Source organism: Suncus etruscus, chromosome 14 (assembly GCF_024139225.1).
Source record: "Suncus etruscus isolate mSunEtr1 chromosome 14, mSunEtr1.pri.cur, whole genome shotgun sequence".
NCBI classification, from domain to species: domain Eukaryota; kingdom Metazoa; phylum Chordata; class Mammalia; order Eulipotyphla; family Soricidae; genus Suncus; species Suncus etruscus.
This window is the reverse complement of record NC_064861.1, coordinates 43,286,155-43,305,200: the sequence shown is the minus strand read 5'-3', so window position 1 is coordinate 43,305,200 and position 19,046 is coordinate 43,286,155. Positions and strand designations below refer to the sequence as shown.

The following is a 19,046-nucleotide window of genomic DNA, read 5'->3' as shown; positions in this document are numbered from 1 at the left end:
TTTTGGGTCACAGCCAGCAGTGCGCAGGAGTTACTCCTGGCTCTATGCTCAGAAATCGCTCCTGGCAGGCTCGGGGGACCATATGGGATGCTGGGATTTTAACCACCTTTCTTCTGCATGCAAGGCAAATGCCCTACCTCCATGTTATCTCTCCGGCCCCAGGTTACATCTTTTTAAAAATCTAAAACAAAGATCACCCCTGGTTCCTTTGTATGTTTTTACAACTGTTTCACCTAAAACAAAGATTGACTTATATGTAAACCTGGGTGGGATAGGCTCAGGATAGCCTGAGCTATTTGCCCTTATTATGTCCTTACTGCCCCACCTGGGATTGGGCTCTGTACTCAGTAAAAATGTTCTGGCAGGCAGCTTTCAGGAGATACAAGGTGAAGATTGACAGGCTATATGTGTTTTACTTTCAGCCTGGTTTGGATTAGTTCATGCATGACCCTGATTCGTACTCATTCACCTGGGGTTGGTAATATGGCACATGGGGTGAACTATACTATACTAGAACTAGAGTGAACTAGAACTATACTCTAACATTTAGCATGATGACTCCAGAAAGAACAGCCAAAACTTCGGGTAGGATATGGACTTGTAAAGCCCCTACCTCCTTGGCCTTTTGAGAGCCTGGTGACAGGAAGGAAGACCCTAGCTGGGCTCCAGGACTAAGTGGAAGCTTGGGCACCCATGGGGTGTTGTGAGTTCTGAGCTCAGGGCTGTTGGCTTTGGGACTCTGAAGAGTTCAGTGTCAGCAGCTTAGAAAATGGTTCCCTTAGTGATGCCATATAGTGCAGGCCCAAAAGGAGGTGGGCTGGGGAGTGTGGGTCTTGCCCTGACCCTCACATTGCACCACTTTTGGGAGCATCCTGCTGGGCCTGCAGACCCTTCTTCCTGTTCTCTGTGGCCCTGCTTCCAAGTCCCATGCCTAGCCACTCACTGATGCCAAGAACCCGGGTGCAGAGAGTGAAAGGCACATGGTAGAAAATGGTGTGCTTGACCCTCTGCAAACTCCCAATGGGCCATGCTTATCTCAGTGGGGACTGTTCTAGGTTGCAGTGCTCATGGAATTTATGGGGTCTCTGGCAAGCAAATGGCAGAGAGAGCCACACCTTTGGTCCTAACATTGCTGTCTTCAGGAGGGTGTCACTGGAGCAAACTAGTTTTCATGATATCTTCCCATAGAGAAACCTGTTTTCATGTTGTCTGGGTCTGTGATCAGGACCCAGCTCTCCCCCTTGGCTCTCTGAGGCCCTCTGGGGACCTGGGCTCCCCCTTTTTGCTTTTTTCTAAGACTTCTTTCCTGCTCAGCTTTTCCTAAGACCTATTTTATGGGCAGTTTTGGGGCAGGCGACTACCACAGTGTCTCCTGAACTACTCTTAGGACAAATGTGACATGTGCACCCCAGTTCATGCTATTTAAGATTGATTTCAGACATCATTGTCTGGGACTGGCCTTGGCTTGCTAGGAGGGTCAGGATGGAGTGCAAAAGGTTCAGACCACATTGCTGGGTTTGTGGCCAAACACCTTCTGCCCATCAATCTCGCCCTCCACCATGTGCGGGTGGATGTCCACGTTCATGCCCGCATCCTTGCAGAGCTTGAGCAGGGTACGCACGTTGTTCTTGGACAGTCGAAGATACCTATGGGAGGAGGCAAGACTGGCTCAGCTGGGCATTCTCGAAGCTCTCAGCTTCACCAAAAAAATTGGTAATGGGTGGAGCAGGCCGATTGGTCTGGAGGAACTGGCTCTCCTGCTATTGGAGCCAACTGAGTACCGAGTGGGTGGACGTTCTGATGGGTCAACGTCTTTGGACATTAATTTGCTAAGGGCCACTTTTTTCGGGGTCTGAGCAATAATAGTTCAGCAGAGAGAGCAATTGCCTTGCACATAGCTCACGAGTTCAATCCCCGTCACTCTATCTGGTCCCTCAGAGCCTGCCAGAAGTGATCTCTGAGCACAGAGACAGGAATAAAGAAAGCCCTGAGCACTGCTGGGTATGACCCCCAAAAGGAACCACTCTTTCCACTTCCCAGTCACTCCCTCATCCCCAAAAAACATATATATTGTCTTTGACATTGATTCCTCTTCCACTCAATGAATCCTGAGAAGTTGATGGAAAGGAAGAGTTTTTAAAATTAAACGCTTTCATTTTGGGAAGCAGGGGCATAGGCAGTTTCATCTCAGAGAAAAAGGTTAAGTGGGTAAAGGTTGTCTGTTTCAAGGGTTGTCTTCTTAGCATGAAACTGCTGCTTGACAGGAGATATCTCCTGATGGTACCATGGGAGAAAACTCAGAAGCCTGGGTGTCTTGCTGTGTGCTTGAGTGTAGATACAAGTGCAGGCTGAATGAGGTAGACAGTGGGAATGAGGCTGATCAGGGGTGTGGGAATAGACTGTTTCCTTTTAACAATATTCAAGCTGTAAAAAAATAGGCCACTGGCATAGAGCCTTAGCTAAAGTCCCAGCTGTGACTTAATTTGTAGAAAGGAATGGACCATACCTCAACACTTGATCACTTGTGTGTCTGTCTACATGGCCTTTTCCAAACAGCTCCTGCATCAGTTCCCACTTCCTTGTGAACTAGTCTAATCCTGGAAGGCTGCCTGCTTTCTACTTGGGGTACATGTTAAGACTCCAGTCTGGATGGACACCCCCATTCTTTTCTTAGATGCTTTTCTGGTTTGTTAGGGACCTCCTCTCCTGCTGTCCAAATCTCTTCCCTCTACCTGGTGCCCAGAGTCTGTCTGAAAGCAGAATCATTCTGCTGTGGGAAGGCAACAAGCCTTTAGGGAGAGTTTGCTGACTAGCCAATGACTTCCTCCTTGTTCATCCCTCAGCCAGCAGGGAGGAGGGTATCTCTGGAGAGGGGGCACAGGGTAGATATCTGGGCCATCTTAGACTCACATGAACACAAGTGAGAAGGGGGAGCTTTGGGAAGAGCTATAAAAACTAGGTGGTCTCACACTCATTCACATTCCTTTCAAGAGCCATCTAAAATGATGGCCACTGAAAGACAGCCACTCCCTGCAATTCCATCCACAAAAAATATCTTTTTCCAGTCTTTGGATTGAGGCCATAGATGGTGGTGCTCAAGGCCTATTCCTGACTCTGCACTCAGGGATCACTCCCACTGATATGTGGGGCACCATCTCTGGCGCTAGGGATAGACCAGGCAAGCGCATTACTCCTGGGCTCTGGATCAATACTTAAGGCTTCGTTTGTGAAATAATGGCAATATTGGAAGGCCTGTTGTAAGAAAAGGTGTGGTACCAAAGTGGTGGTTCCTGAGTCCTGTGTATCCAGAATATGGGCTTCCCATAGAGAATCCTGCTCGAAAGCCCAACTACCTTGACCCCAGTGCAGCCCCCTGGGTTGCCACGACAGAACTCAGGCCCAAAGGCCATCCACCCTGTTCTCCAGACCTGGCGCAGGCTTCAAACATAAGATGGGCTTGACCACACTGGTTCTCAAAGTCTGCCAGCCTTCCCCCAAGGGTCTGCTCACCGGCAGCTCAGCACCTCCTCTGGTTTTAGCATTTTCACTGCTTCTGACTTGACCTCAGGGGCCTTCTCAATGATGCTCTTGAGTCTGCGCTCATACAGTGCTTCCGATGTCTTGCCTGTCCAGTCTTTAAAGAGGGTGGATCTCCGCTGGGAAAATAAAATGTCTTGAAGCACAGGTTCTACTACGCTCTGTTGACGGAAGGGCCGCGGAGTGCTCTCAAGGGCAATGACATCCTTGATGTCTAACTCTGAAATTGAACAGAGGCCACCGGGTGTGAGGTGCTGGAGAGGTGAGGGAGGGTGGTAAAGAGGGGGGTGAACTTCCAGTAAAAACCTATGCTGAAAGTAATGCTTCTAAGTTCACCAGGTTTGACCTCTTCTTTTATATTCATCTTTATATACTTCCTTTCTCTCTGCTTCTCAGCTCTCTTCCTTGTTCTTATTTCCTCCCCTCAAATGTATCTCTTTCTACGGAAAACATTACCTGGATGTACCGGGGCTCAGAGATCAATTTTGAGTTGGGTTTTATTTATTTAATTTTTTCGGGGGTTTGTTTTTAGGTCATCCACTCAGCAATGTTTAGGGATTACTCCTGGCTCTGCATTCACGATCACTCGTGGCAGGCTTTGAGTGACCATGGGGTTGAAGTCAGGTTAGCAGAAATCAAGGTAAGCACCCTACCCACTGTACTATTGCTCCAGCTCCCTAAGCTGGGTTTTAAAGGACAGTTTATCAGGTGATGAAGAAAGAAAAGTATTGTAGGTAGGAAGAACAGCAGGTAGCAAGACTATATAAGATGTTATATAAGAGAAAATGGCGGGTGACTGCCATTACCCCTTATACATATGGAGTTCTGTATTTACATTATAGGGCTAGACTTTTGGGAACCTTTATTTGTTTCCTAAGCATTTTAAGGCTTTTATTTATGAGAAAGGAATATATTATTCCTAGTTTCATTTCTAATTGGCATGACAGGAACATAGGAAAATATTTCAAAATATTTTTTTTCTAGCACACTAGCAATCACTTGCCAATTTCTATTAATTTCTGACAGAAATTTCTTTGCATATATAGAGATTGTCTCAGGGGGAATGAAAATATCTGCCTTCTAATAATTATAAAAATATAAACTCTTCTTAACATATTGCATTTGACAGACATTTTAGAACAATATAATTAATGATAGCAATCTTGCTTTAGTTGATCCAGGACTATAATTAAGATTATTTTGGCCATTCACAATTGGGTATATATTTTTTAACATCTCAACAGTTTTAGTACAAGTTTCTATAATTTCTTTTATTAACAGTGTTTGTCTATCAACTAATATAGTGATATAATTTTTCCTTTAATGCATTGGCTTAGTTATAACCAAAATCTATATTGTTACAGATCTTGGTAAAGCTAACCTGATGACTCTTAGTCTACTGTAATAAATTCCACAGGGTTATGATATATCTTGGATGTGGTATTTATCTCAAGCATTGATTGTATGCATTTTCAAATACCTAGCTTATTTGCCAAAACTTGAAGCTTTTTTGCATTAAGCTATTTTGAGTTTGGCCTGATTTTTTGCATAGTTCTGATATTAAGGTTTGGAGGTTGTACCTAGCTGGCCTCTTAGGGATTTCTCATTGTGATGTTTTAGGAACAGTGTGATGCTGGTGACGGAACTAAGTAGCTTCTTTCTTAAAAAGTGTCAGTGATTTGTTATTGCTTTCAATAAGGTTTATTTAGAAGGTAAAGAAAGAACTTCTTTCATCCAAAGTTGTATAATGGGTGTTAGATATATTTTTACACACTAAACAAGGAGTAATCAGGGCCTATGAAAGTTATCAAATATTGGACAACAGATAATACTGTATTGACTGTTTAGAGGGGTAAAACAGAATGTTAAGTTTGACGGTGACTTTGAATACCTGATATAAGAGGCATATTGTTGAAGCTCAGAAAAGGGGACCCATACGTCACCCTAAAGTTTCTCTGAGCTTGGGTAGAATGTAGACAGTCCAAGTGGACCATGGCAACTAGAACTTATGAGGAATAGCAGCAGGAAAAATCTGCATGAAGTTCTTTAAGACCTGAAAAAAATTCTTTTAGCTGAGTACTTAGCAATACAATCTAGAGAGGAAACTAAACAGAATTTTTTGATAAGACCACCAAAATCGCTTTTGAAAACAGAGTTTGCTCAGTAAGGCATAAGTATATTAAGAAAGGACACAAGCGATAAAAATGGACCCAAATTAAATGTCTAGAGATGAAAACTACAATGTCTGGAATAAAAAAATTTAATGAGATTAGGTATTGTAAAATAAAAGGTTGATGAATCTGGAGCTACAATGATAGAAAATAAAGAAAATTTAGGGGAAAACTGTGAGTTGAGAAAGTGAAAATATATAGAATTGTGATGCCTGAAGGAGATAAAAAATAGAGCCAAATATATTAATAAAAACAATATAATCCTATTTTCCAAAATCAGAAATAAAAACCTATAAACCAATAATCACAACAAATCACAAACTCAAAAATCATGAATCAAGAAAAACAAAACATTATAATAAAATTTATTAGAAAGTCTTTAAAGAAGCCAAAGGGGGAAAATAGAAGGCAGAAAAACAAGCAAAGTTGACAGTTAACTAGAAACAAAGATGACTAGAACATAGTAGAACATATCTTTAAAGAATTAAAGATAAACTGTCAATCTAGAATTTTATACTCAGAAATATTATTTTTTCAGAACTAAAAGTAAAATAAAGATATTTCAGAGTTAAAAAAAGCTGAAATGATCTATCTTCAGTAAACTTCAACCATAATAAATACTAAAGAAAGATACTCAGGTAAAAAAAAATAACTTTAGATAGAAATCTGGAGTTATATTAATAAACGAAGAGCCCCAGAAATGTGAGAACAAAAAAAGTTTCTCTAAAAGAAAAGTGTTGACTTTTCAAAGCACAGATTCAACAATACTGAAACTGTAAGGTCTAAGCTACAACCACCGAATTTTGAAATGGCCGCTCAAGGTGGCAGGTGCAGGAAGGAGAGGAGGAGGGGGTGAGGGTAAGCAGAAGTGAACATGGGAACACTGGTCAAAGAAAGTTGACAACATGCCTAAAATTCAACTATCTGATTTTTATTAGTCATGATTCTTTAGTTATAAAAGAAAATTGCTGAGAGAAAAACATGTAGCAGAGTGGAGATATCTTAAAGGATTGAGTACATGCATGGATTCTATTCCTAGTTCCCTGAGCACTACTGGGAGTTGTCCTTGACCACAGAGCCAAGAGGAGCCCCCAAGCACTTCTATGTGCTGGCCATACCCTAACCCTGCAGTTTATTGTAGTTTTTATGACAAATATAATATGTAGCAAAAATACTATGCAGGCTTAGAGAGGTGAAATATACTTTCGTAAATTCCATATGCTTGACATAAAGTGCTATTAAGTATGTAAAGGGAATGGTAGACTGATAAGTCAAAAATATATAGGGATATCTAAGCAACCACTAAGAGAACACAGCAAAGATTTAATAGTTCATAAGCCATCAAAGATAAAGAAGTTTACCATTCTTAAAAAGGTATAAAAAAAAGGGGGAGCAAAGGATTGATGGAACATTAGAAACAAATGACAAGATAGAATGTTTATTTCATGCAACAGACTCAATGAAATCATTCAGCGCAAATTGTCTAAACATTAAAATGAGATTAGTTCAAATTAGTATTTTAAAAAAGTAAGACCCAACCTCTGTTCTCCCCATGAAGGATTCTAAGGGTGAAAGGGGATATGAATGAGGTGAATCTCTAGCATTGAGTACCTGGTTCTGAATTTGGGCAAGGAGATGTTTTGAACTTGGCCTACCAGAAATAAGTGTTAGGCCCGAAATGGTATTTCCAAAGCAGAGAGAGACACGGATTTGTAGAGTACATGGGGCATTTAATGCTAACATTGGCAGTGAGTAAGGGTATGGAACTCAGGACAGAGGGCTTTCTGGGGATTTAAATTAAAAACCAACAGACATAGAGAAATAACTACATTTTGAACTGTCCTAATATTGAGAATGTATGAGGGAAATGTAGAGCCTGTTTAGGGTACAGGCGGGGGTTGGGTGGGGAGGAGGGAGATTTGGGACTTGGGTGATGGGAATGTTGCACTGGTGATGGGTGGTGTTCCTTTTATGACTGAAACCCAAACACAATCATGTATGTAATCAAGGTGTTTAAATAAAAAAAAAAATTAAAAAAAAATTAAAAAAAAAAAAACCAACAGACAATGGGTAGTAAAATTACATGTTCAGATAAAATCACCCCCACCCCCAAATGTGTAATGGGATAAGAGTGACAATTCAGAGGGATTCAGAGAGAAAATTTAAGTGAGAAAACAGGAAGGTTAGTGAATAGTGAGAAAGAAACATCTGAGGTTAATAACTTGATAAGGAAAACATGTATGAGCCACAAAAATGTTATGGAGAATCAGATCAAGTAGGAGAAAGATGCTCATGACATGACACAGGGATATTTTGCCTTTTTTGTTCACATAAATGAGGTTAGCCAAGGCTTAATATGCATTCCCCTATTGCCTTTGTCCAATCTGAGGTTTTGCAGAGAGGAGAACAAGGGTTCAGCATTAGTGGCAAGAGGTTTTAGGGATCAGGAAGAGTGATAAGGAGAAAGGGCAAGACTGACGCAATGTTCTCTGGGAATTCTTGAAAACTTGCTGACTCAGAAGACTTCACAAAAGAGGTGTGGGAGACCCAAAAGGACAAGTCTGTACCTGGGTTGACAGGAGATAGGGAAGAACCAGGAGAATGAAATGTGTTCAAGGTCCAGCAGTGGGACCGCAGAAAACTCAGGGTGTGGGAATTCCTGAAAGACAACAGTTAAGCTAGGTTTTATCTATTAACCTTTTATTTTGGAGCAATTTTAGATGCATAAGAGCTGTGAATAGAGTTCTGAATTCCTTAGTTTCTTCTAATATTACACCTTCCATAAGAAGGAAACAGTTGTTAAAACTTTAAAATGAACACTGGCATATTCAGGAGTGGTTGTATTTTCTTATGTTACTCATTTTATTTATTTTCTTTTTTCTTTTCTTTTCTTTCCTTTTTTTTCCCCTGGTTTTTGGGCCACACCTGATGATGTTCAGGGGTTACTCCTGGCTATGTGCTCAGAAATTGCTCCTGGCTTGGGGGACCATATGGGATACCGGGGATTGAACCTAGGTCCATCCTGGGCAGCCACGTGCAAAGCAAATGCCCTACCGCTGTGCTATCACTCTGGCCTCAGAGTTTTATTTTTTGTGTTGTTTCGTTTTGCTGACTCAAGTGTCATTTTGGGGTTTCACATCTGCACTGCATTTGGAGGAAATCACATTTAAGTCTGATGGCAAGTGACTGTATTTGGGCTACAGAGATCTTGGTGTAGTAAACAGAAAGAGATAAAATACCTTTCCTTGGGCTTCTTGGGTGGGGGTGGAATTTTGTGCAGAAGTACAGGAAGCCCCATTGGCAGCCCACACAGTGTGACTTTTGGTCACTCTTACCCTGAGCTCACCAGAACCTCTTACAGATTTCTCTTATTATATATTTCCCAAGAGGCTAGACAAAGTGAATATATATATATATATATATATATATATATATATATATATATATATATATATCTGTGTTTCCAGCTCCAGGATGTAGCCCACTTGAGACTGCATCTTAGCACTTCTGAGACCCAGGACAGTTCTTTCCTTAGAGTCATTTGTTCCTTTGGTGAGCACTGATTGACTCATTGCAGGCTTAATGCTTTACACATCATCTTGCTAAAGCCTGACACGACCCTGTGTTCTTTTTTTTTTTTTTTTTTTTGGGCCACACCTGTTTGATGCTCAGGGGTTACTCCTGGCTATGCACTCAGAAGTCGCTCCTGGCTTGGGGGGGGACCATACGGGACGCCGGGGAACCGAACCGCGGTCCGTCCTACGCGAGCGCTTGCAAGGCAGACACACCTTACCTCTAGTGCCACCTTCCCGGTCCCCCCGCCCCCCGTGTTAATTCTTGCTGCCCTTTTTCACGGATGTGGAAATAGGATACAGAGATGCAGCTCTGAGTCCTTACAAGGTGGAGATGGGGTGGAAAAACAGATGCTCCCGTGGGCCTGGAGACCCATAGGTATGGACTTTCTATAGACAGCAGTGGGCTTCCTTTTGAGCCACAGGGATGGTAGCAAGGTCTCTAATGAAGGAGATCATTTGGATGTCACCAAAATGGTTTTGGGAAACCTGGGCTTCTGAGGAGACCACCTGAGGGCAGAGCCTACCATCTATCACTTCTACCTACTGCCCACTGGTGGTGCTGTCCCTACAGAGCTGTCTGGGGCTCTTTCTGTGTTCCAGGTGCTAGGACAGAGATGCTGCTGTCTGGAGTCCAGGAAAGTAACTGCTCCTTTGGTGAGAGTGGACCTGCTGGAAGACAATTCTCATGCCCCAGGGCCAAGCCTCCCTTTACCTGATTTCCTGGCTGGTTCCTTGGCATTGCTGCTACCACCGATAGAGCTGATGCGTCTCTTCTTCATGTCCACATAGGACTTCTGGGCCTGGGCAGCAGGCTCCATATCCTTCTTGGTGCCTTTGACTGAGGCCTTTCTCTGAGTAGGTTGTCCTTGCTGAAAAATAAGATTTTGTTCCGCTTCCTATGCCTTTAATTTGGTGACTTAAAGATGTGAATGAATGAGGGAAGTAGAAAGCCTATCTAGAGCACAGGTGGGGGTGGGGTGGGGAGGAGGGAGATTTGGGAGATTGGTGATGGGAATGTTGCACTGGTGAAGGGGATGTATTCTTTACATGACTGAAACCCAACCACAATCATGTTTGTAATCAAGGTGTTTAAATAAAGATATTAAAGAAAAAGATCCCACTGGAAGGCAGGCAGGGGAACTAGGCCTTGGGCAAGTGGGCTGGGCAGGTGACCTGTGAAACTTCCTCATGAGCTCTTTGTGTTTGTGTCCACGTGCCTCCAAGGAGACTAAGAGGGCTGTGAAAACCGCTGCTCAGAGACTCACTTTTCTGGGCATTGATGAATGGTCTGGGGTTGGGGTTGAGCTGCAGGACATGGTTTCAAGAAGGACCTTCACCCCAGAGCTGGTTTCCCCTGGTTTCCACCAGGGAGGTGGGCAAAGAGGGCCCAGTGGACTCCCTGAACACTGGGGTGGGCTTCAGAGCCTTAACAAATAAGGTGACGATGATGGTCAAAGTAGGCAGAGGTGTCTGGGCGCCTGTCACACCTATAATTCTGGGGAGACAGCAGCTGGGAGTGGTGCATGTATTACCTGTAGGGAGAACATTACCCTGTGGCTTGGTGTCTGCGGTTTTGCAGGACTCTTCAGTTTTGGGGTTGACTTTTCACGTTCTTTCGGGTATGTCCTTTCCCTGTCTTTGCTTTTCTGGAAGGACAGTGCAGATAGCACTGTGGTCACCGAGGGGCACACAGTCCCTGCATCCCACTTGTAGCTTCCACTCTAGTGCTTTGGCCCCTCTATAACCATCAATATCCTGGGGGTGCATATCACATGGCTCCAGGTTGGTCTTACACTCCAAAGTGCTCTCCAGCATCATAGGGATTCCTTCCCTGGCCCCAATGAACTTTATAGCAAGGATTTACTGGACTTGGAGCTAGGAAGGCTGCCCCTGGCCCCCCATTCACCCTGGACATAGAGCCCTAGCTCAGCAGAAAGCTGCCCCCATACTACTACAGCTGGTCTGAGTGACCTCTTCTCCAGCCCTCAGGTGTGATCACCTCCTGCTTCTTCTTCCCCTGCCTCCGCTCCATCCACTCCAGCACACGTGTCAGATCGGACATGCGTCTCTCCTCAGCCGATCTCCACACAGACTTCCTCTCTGTGGGCATCTTGTCCTTCAGGTTCTCTAGATCCTCAGTCATGCTGGTGTTTGGGTGCTGCCTCGAGAAGAGAGATGCACCTCCACCTGGGCCTCCCCTGGTCTTGGTTCCTTGGCCTGAATGTCAGGGCTTGGCCTATCGACGTGGCCTAGCTGGCAGCTTGGCATCAGATGGTGATTATGAGGTCATGGCTAGGGGTTGAAGTGGCATGAGGTCATAGCTTCTCTGTGTGCCATGTCCCAGCTTCCTCAGTGCAGTCTCTCACTGGACTGTCACAGTATCCCTTCTGGCTTTGTCCCTTTCTTGTTCACAGACATCTCATCTCAGATTCCCCCCCTCCCCTTTTTAGAAGTCCTTAATGGCTCCCGTAACCTATGAAAAACTCTAACTTTCTTACTTTAGCTTTTAACATCTCCATAATGCACTGAGAATGAAGCTTTCTGGGGTTGGAGAGATGGTATGGCCAGCAAGGAGAATGTCTTACATGGAGTCAATTGAATTTGACCCCCGGCACCTCTGAGAGCCAATAGGAGTGATCCCTGAGATCAGAGTGAGGAGGTAATCCTGAGCACTGCTAGGTGTATACCCCATCCCCACCCCGCAAAAAGAGAAAAGAGTAAATCTATAGACTCTATTACTTTTATATTAAGGGAGCAGGCAGTAGCTAGGCATCTTGCTTTGGATGGAATGTAGCTCTGAGCTCTAAAACATATGGGCTTGTGAGAAAGAGAAGACAGCCATGAATAATTACTTTGTGACTCTGTAGTGACACATGAACAGAAAACTGAAGGAAAGAGATGTAATTCAAAACGGGAAAGTAGACTTGACTGGGACAGTGGGTGTGACACACTTGAACATGGAGCAAAACAGTAAGTAGAATTCACTAGAAGTTTGGATGTTTAGAAAAAGCATATGCAAGGGTTCTGTGGCACAAAGAAAGTGATCTTCCTAAGTGACACATCAAAGAAAGTCTGGGTAATTGTGAGGCACAGGAGGTAAGAAATTTTGCAGGTGAGATGAAGAGGAGGAAGAACAGAGAGTATCTAGGTTCTGCAGGTATGCTTGGATTGGGAAGGAAAAGAAAGGAAAAACTAAGAAGCAGACTTCCAGGTAAGAAGTGACATACATGATCAGGCTTACTTATATCCGTATACTTTCATAGAAGGAAATAATGTGGCAGGAACCTAAACAAAGGTATCTGGAACCCCAGTTCTCCTATAGATCCCAATGCCTGTTAATACCCTATGTGGGTAAACACTGCCCTAACAAAATTTTATATATTTGATTATCATCTTTGTTATAATGAGCAAGTAGTTATTAATTCTGTGGCATGTAGGTTGGACTCTAATGCAACATAAGCCATAGAGAATAGACTTATATACATATAATCTTATGGATGGGTTCATCAATTCTGCAATATATTTGCAGAATTTTAACAATTAATTCTTTTAGGCTTTGTGCATGTGGAACTGTAATGATTTTACCCTAACTTTTGAATTGCTCGATAGCAGATTTCTTGGCTAATAGTTTCATAACATATTTGGTGTCATTTCACTGCTGTTGGTATTCCATTATTTTTATGGAAAGCAAACTTTTTTCATAACCCACTGCTGCTTCAACATGAGTCACTTTCTCTGACTGATTTTCCTGGCTTTGTTTTTCAACAGTTCTCTATGATGTGCCTGTATCATCCTTCTCGATATATACCTTTTTTTTTTTAATCGGAGTCTAAGGATCTCTGTCATAAATTTTTGTCATTCTAGAGTTTTTTTTTTTTTTGTTTTTTTGTTTTTTGGTTTTTGGGTCATACACCGGCAGTGTTCAGGGGTTGTTACTCCTGGCTCTAGGCTCAGAAATCACTCCTGGCAAGCTCAGGGGACCATATGGAATGCCAGGATTCGAACCACCGACCTTCTGCATGCAAGGCAAATGCCCTACCCCATGGTATCTCTCTGACCCCCATTTTATGTAATTTACAACCAGTATTTTGGAGATTTGGGAGCTACTGGCCCATGGTGCAGGTCTGCTGGTCAGTGCTTCCTCCCAAGTACTGGGAGTACTTGATCCAAGTACAGTACTGCTTGGATCCAGTGGTACTGGGGATTACTGGGGACACCCCAGTGGGGTTGGAGGTCAGAAAAGTGCAGTGCTGAGGACTGAGTTCAGGGTTTTGACAAATGCAAGGCATATACTTCAGTGCTTTGAACTTTCTCCTTAGCCTCTTTTTCTGCTTCTGAGATTCCCTTTTTACATCTGTTGGCATGTTATTCTGCTATTCATAATGTTGTATGACTTCATGTTAAACATATGAGATCTATGCTATTCTTCTGAGATCTAAGATTTTTTAATTCATTTTCTCTGTTTACTAAATTTTATAGTTTTTTTTATTAAATAATGTAAGTACAAAAATTCCTCTGCCACATGTAATGGCATTGAATCTTTCTAGAACAAGCTTTATTTTAATTGTTCTTTTCAACATCATAATTTATCTTACTTTTTAATAGTTTGAATCTATTTCTTTTGGAAACTGTTGATGAAGTGTTCTATTACTTTCATTTGAATTTTTAAATAATTAACTTTAGTTCTTTGAACTCATTTATAATAGCTATTTGAAGTCTTTATTTGCTAAATCTAACATTTGGGAACACTTAGAGTTGGCTGCTATTGTCAGCTGTTTTTCTGAGTATCACACTGTCTTCTTTGCATATTTTGTAATTTTTATTGAAAGCTGGAAATTAAAAAAATATATACAGGGTAACAACTTTGGATTTAGAGCTCCTCCTCATTCAGATTTTATAGTTGCTTTTTTTTTTTTTTAATAAAAACCTTTTGAAGCCCTGGGAAATAGACAGACTGTCTTGCATATATTGCAGCATTTGTTGTTGTAAGCAGGGAGAGGAGCATAGGGGTGTTTCAGGGGAGGGCTGCTGGAGGCCAAAGCCATGGCCTCACAAATGTAAGGCACGTGTTTTCCACCAGGGCCACATTCTTGGTCTGAGACAAACCCTTTCTAGGAACACTGTTTTTCACATGGCAGGATGTCAAAATGTTTCTGATTTTATAGTTAGGTCTTGCTTCCTAAGTATGGTTTCTGTCTGCAAAACTGATTGAACAATATCTGCATACTTCAGTGCCTCAATGCAGCAGGCCTCTGTTTGCTGCTGCTGAATTCATGTGTGAGTCAGGGAGCTGGACCAGTCTTTATTTATTTTTTTTCTGCATCACAAATCTTTCTGGTGCTCAGTGGTTCAAAAGAACCTTTTTTTGGTCAAAGTGTCCATGGTCCAGGATTCTTGGGTATGCCTTAATTAGATTCTCAGACTTGTTGTAGTGAGGACCTTGCCAGGTCCTAGCCAGTTGAAGGCCGGACTGATGCAGGATCTGTTTCAGGCTCACATTAGACATGGCATGGATGCATGAGTACTTCTTATAAGCTTTGAGTGGAGGACAGTGGTTTATTCCTTGATACTGCTGGTACAAGGCCCCCCTCAGCTTCTGAGACTCAGAACATCAATAGGGTTTCTACAGAGAAACTCAGTCACAACTTCTTTATCAGCCAGTGAAGGGGTGGGCGAGAGCACATAAGAAAGTGAGAGAGGAGAGAAGAGCCAGTAAGCATAAGAGAGTGAGGCAAGCAGAGCAAGTAAATAAAAGCAAGAAAGAGAAAGCAAGTTGGGCCAGAGAAATAACAGCATAGGGTGTTTGCTTTGCATGCGGCCAACCTGGGTTTGATCCCTGGCATCACGTATGATTCCCTGAGCCTCCCAGGAGCAATTTCTGAGTGCAGAGCCAGTAGTAATGCTCGAGCACCACTGGGTGTGGCCCCAAAACAATATATATATATATATATATATAATATACATATGGTGAGAGAGAGAGAGAGAGAGAGAGAGAGAGAGAGAGAGAGAGAGAGAGAGAGAGAGAGAGAGAGAGAAGAGACAAAGCAGGAGTTGGTCTTTCTTAGCCTAACCAGGCAATGAGGTTTTCCTCCTGTGACTTGTTGCATTTGAAGCAAGTCTGGGGCCAGAGATAACTGGAAGAATCCCACAGGACACTGATTCTAGGAAGGAGGGATAAGAGGGAGCCACTTTAGAAGCTTTGCTTCATGATGCACACTGAAAATTCAGCAGTGTCTACACAGACTTTGCTGGACCCTCTCATCATCTCCTCTGCCCATGAACAACTTCATATTGCTCCAGGAACATTGGATTGGATTGATTCTTTCTAGACAAGCTTTGGCAGGAAATATTTCCTCTCCAGCCAAAGCTGTGAACCAGAGTCTAGAGGAGCTATTCACTTCACACTTTTTTGTCTTAGAGATTTTTTTCACAGAAATAAGCCAAGTGGCCAGAGTGGGTCCTGCTCAACATCTCAATCCACCTGGCCCAGGCATAAACTGACTTCCTGGAGAGAGTCTTCAGTTGACAGAGCTAGGAATTGAGGATGTATCTAACCTCTGACCTAAATGCCACAGATATCACCTGCTGGGGCATCTCCAGACTCTAGAACAAATGCTCACTGATTGGTTGCTTTTGGTTGATGTCCAGAGTTATGTCCATGGTTATTCTTACCCATTTGACCCAGTTTGATAGTCACTTTTGGCAAAGATTTACTATCTCCTCACTTAGCTATTGATAAAATCCCCTGACAATACACTCTTTTTGGGGGACGAGGGTAAGTGGGCATTAGAAAAGCAATTACTCCTGGCTTGATGCTAGAGGATGGCTTCTAGAAGTGCATGGGAGACGACGCAGGCTGGGATCAAACCCAGGCTACCCCCCATTCGTGCACACACACACACATACACACACACACACACACACACACACACACACACAGCATATATTCCAGTCCTTTGGGCTTCTCCCTGGCTCCCCAATGTACTTTAAAGAAAGTCCCAAATTGTAACCTCCCTTTGCCACTTAGAAATAAAATTCATATAATAACTTAAATATTTGCAGACAAATATTTTTAAAGCTACCACAATCCTCCAGTTTACTATAAAGGGGAAATAAAAAGGTCTTTCAATATGTTAATGCTCCATCACAGTTATAGAAGGCAAGCCCTTCAATTTCCAAATGTTCCTTAGGGACAGCCACACTGGGAATGATTGAACCAATGAAATGATTATAATAAACCAGCACTGGTTGGGGGTGAGTGGGGGTAGCTTGCCCAGTCCTGCAGAGCCATAATGAACAGGCAGGAGAGGCTGAGTAAGTGAGTGAATGAGTGGGGACATGCATCACTCTAAACATCTCTTCCGCCCAGCTTTCTCCTCCCAAACGTGTGGCAAGTCCCAGAGGTCACTTGCTTCTGGGTACTTGGGGCTGAGGTGGAAATTGGGCTGCTAAAAGTCTACTTTTGTGAACACAAAGTTTTTCAATTGTTATTGAAAGTCATTGTTATTATTTTGAAAAATCCAGAGCCAGGCTCCAGAAAACCATTTCTTAGGACTGAAGTCAATTTCAATTAAGAATGTATTGGGTCTGGAGAGATAAAACTCAGGTAGGGTGCTTCCCATTCACAGGGCCTCCCAGGTTTGATTCCCAGCATTCCATGTGGTCTCCTGAGCTCTCTTGGGGGGATCCCTAAGTGCAGAGCCAGGAGAACCCCTGGCTGAGCACCACCAGGTGTAGCTCAACCCCTCCTCTCAAGGTGTGAGTCTAGGCCTTAATGCCAAGCAATGTCCTGGACATTGCGGACAGGACAGAAATTAAGTCCGATCTGTAAAATCTGCTTTCATGAAGCTTCTGGCCCTGCTGGCACTGGTATTCCTCTTCATTGCTCCCCCTAGTGGATAGAGTGAGTAAAACACCACTCCTATTTGAGCCCAATCAGCCTCTGCCAATCTCACAAAGCCCTACTCCCAGAGGGGCTAATACCAAAATTGGCCAATCAGCATGAAATTGGCAGATTATTCAGTTATCTATCTATCTATCTATCTATCTATCTATCTATCTATCTATCTATCTATCTATCTATCTATCTATCTATCTATCTATCTATCTATCTATCATCTATCTATCTATCTATCTATCTATCTATCTATCTATCTATCTATCTATCTATCTATCTACTATCATCTATCTATCTATCTATCTATCTATCTATCTATCTATCTATCTATCTATCTATCTACTATCATCTATCTATCTATCTATCTATCTATCTATCTATCTATCTATCTATCTATCTATCTATCATCTTTCAGGGAATTCTAGACAATTGTTTTGAGGGAGAAACCTGTTGGTGAGAATGAAGTCCCTTAAAGATATGATATCTGGGCTTAAATTTTGGACTTCAAATGTGAAACTTAGCTCTGGCTGTATTTTCTATCACTCGAATCAAGATCTTTTATGTGATACAAATAAGTAACACAAGATAATGGAAACCATGTGATAATGATTTTACAGAAAAGGATTGTGGGAGCAGAGAGAGAATTCAAGGATTAGAAGGACCCCCAGGCATGTTCAGTGAGGTCTGCTTGACACAGGGGACCTGTGGGTACAGTCTTGCTGACAGAATGGCACCAGCTGGGCTTGGACAGGAGCAGGCAGGAAGAAGTCATCTGTATGTATAAAGTAGGGAGGCCTGGGGAGTGGGGAATTTGGTACTCATGAAAGAGCTGAAATGTTTTGCTACTTTAGAAAAACTCATTCAGCTCTTAAATACCCCAAATGGACCAGAAGCCTCTAAGCTACTGGGGGCTGAAGGGGTGTGTGTGTAATGCCATCACATTACAGGCATCATCTCCAGGAAGGCTGGGAACCTAGATCTGGACCTAGCATGAAATGAAGGATTGGTAGAGAGGGAAGGTCAAGGTGGAATGAAGGCCTAAACCTTGCTCCTCCACCGCACTCCTGTACTTAGTGAGAGAAGCTGCAAGGCAGTTTGTCCACATTGTGTGTAGTGAGGCTTTGATATAAAGGATGTTGGGGCAACGGTTGAAAGGGGGGAAGTAGAAAGTGTAGCCAGAAGAAAGCTTTGGTGGGAGTAGAAAGTGTAGCCAGAAGAAAGCTTTGTCATCATATCCAGCAGACAGTCTCACTCTGCAGTGCCCTCCTCAGCCCTGTGCTTGCCTCAGACTTCAGAGCTCTCTGGGTTTCAGTTTCAGGGTCAGGGTGGGTAGGAAGAACGGAGATGGCTAAAGTTTATGCCCAGGGACCCTTTTCACAGCACCCTGGCTCTTCCTGTCCAGTTTCCTTGGCATGAGAGGGCTTATAGGGGCCACAAGACTTTCTGCCTCAGGACCTTTGATATACTGACAAGCCTCCTGCCACTACTTTCTTAGAGCCTCAATTCACTCGAAACTCCTTTTCCACTTAACTGCAATGAAGAGCCAAGATTGCATGCACCGCCAGGATTCTCCCAGAGTCACCCCTCTTTGCAGTCCCTTAAGCTCATATTTTACAGTTTGGGGAGAGGACCAAAGCCCAGAGAGCCTATCTGATCTTCTAGACTGGGGGTGGTGGTGGTGGTGTTTCCAAAACTCCGTCTGCCCTCCAGCAAGACTTCTCTCTACTAGAGTAAACAGCGCATCTCCTGTGCATGTACCAGACAGGTTGCCTTTAAGGACCACAGGGAAGTGGAGAGATTACCACACTGGCTCACTCTGGCCTACAGGGGTCTGTGAAAGGGTTAGCCAGGTTTTCTAAGTCTTAA

At 43.1% G+C, this 19,046-nt stretch overlaps 1 protein-coding gene across 1 annotated transcript; it reads right to left on the bottom strand.

Annotated features, from left to right (window-relative positions):
• Window positions 1-1,498: 1,498 nt before the first annotated feature.
• Window positions 1,499-11,426, bottom strand: C14H16orf78 (chromosome 14 C16orf78 homolog). The gene is made up of 4 exons (XM_049787398.1): window positions 11,283-11,426; window positions 9,996-10,152; window positions 3,511-3,757; window positions 1,499-1,646 (listed from the first exon to the last, which is right to left on the bottom strand). Exons 1-4 carry the CDS (start codon window positions 11,424-11,426, stop codon window positions 1,499-1,501), a joined length of 696 nt encoding a protein of 231 aa, XP_049643355.1.
• Window positions 11,427-19,046: the final 7,620 nt, after the last annotated feature.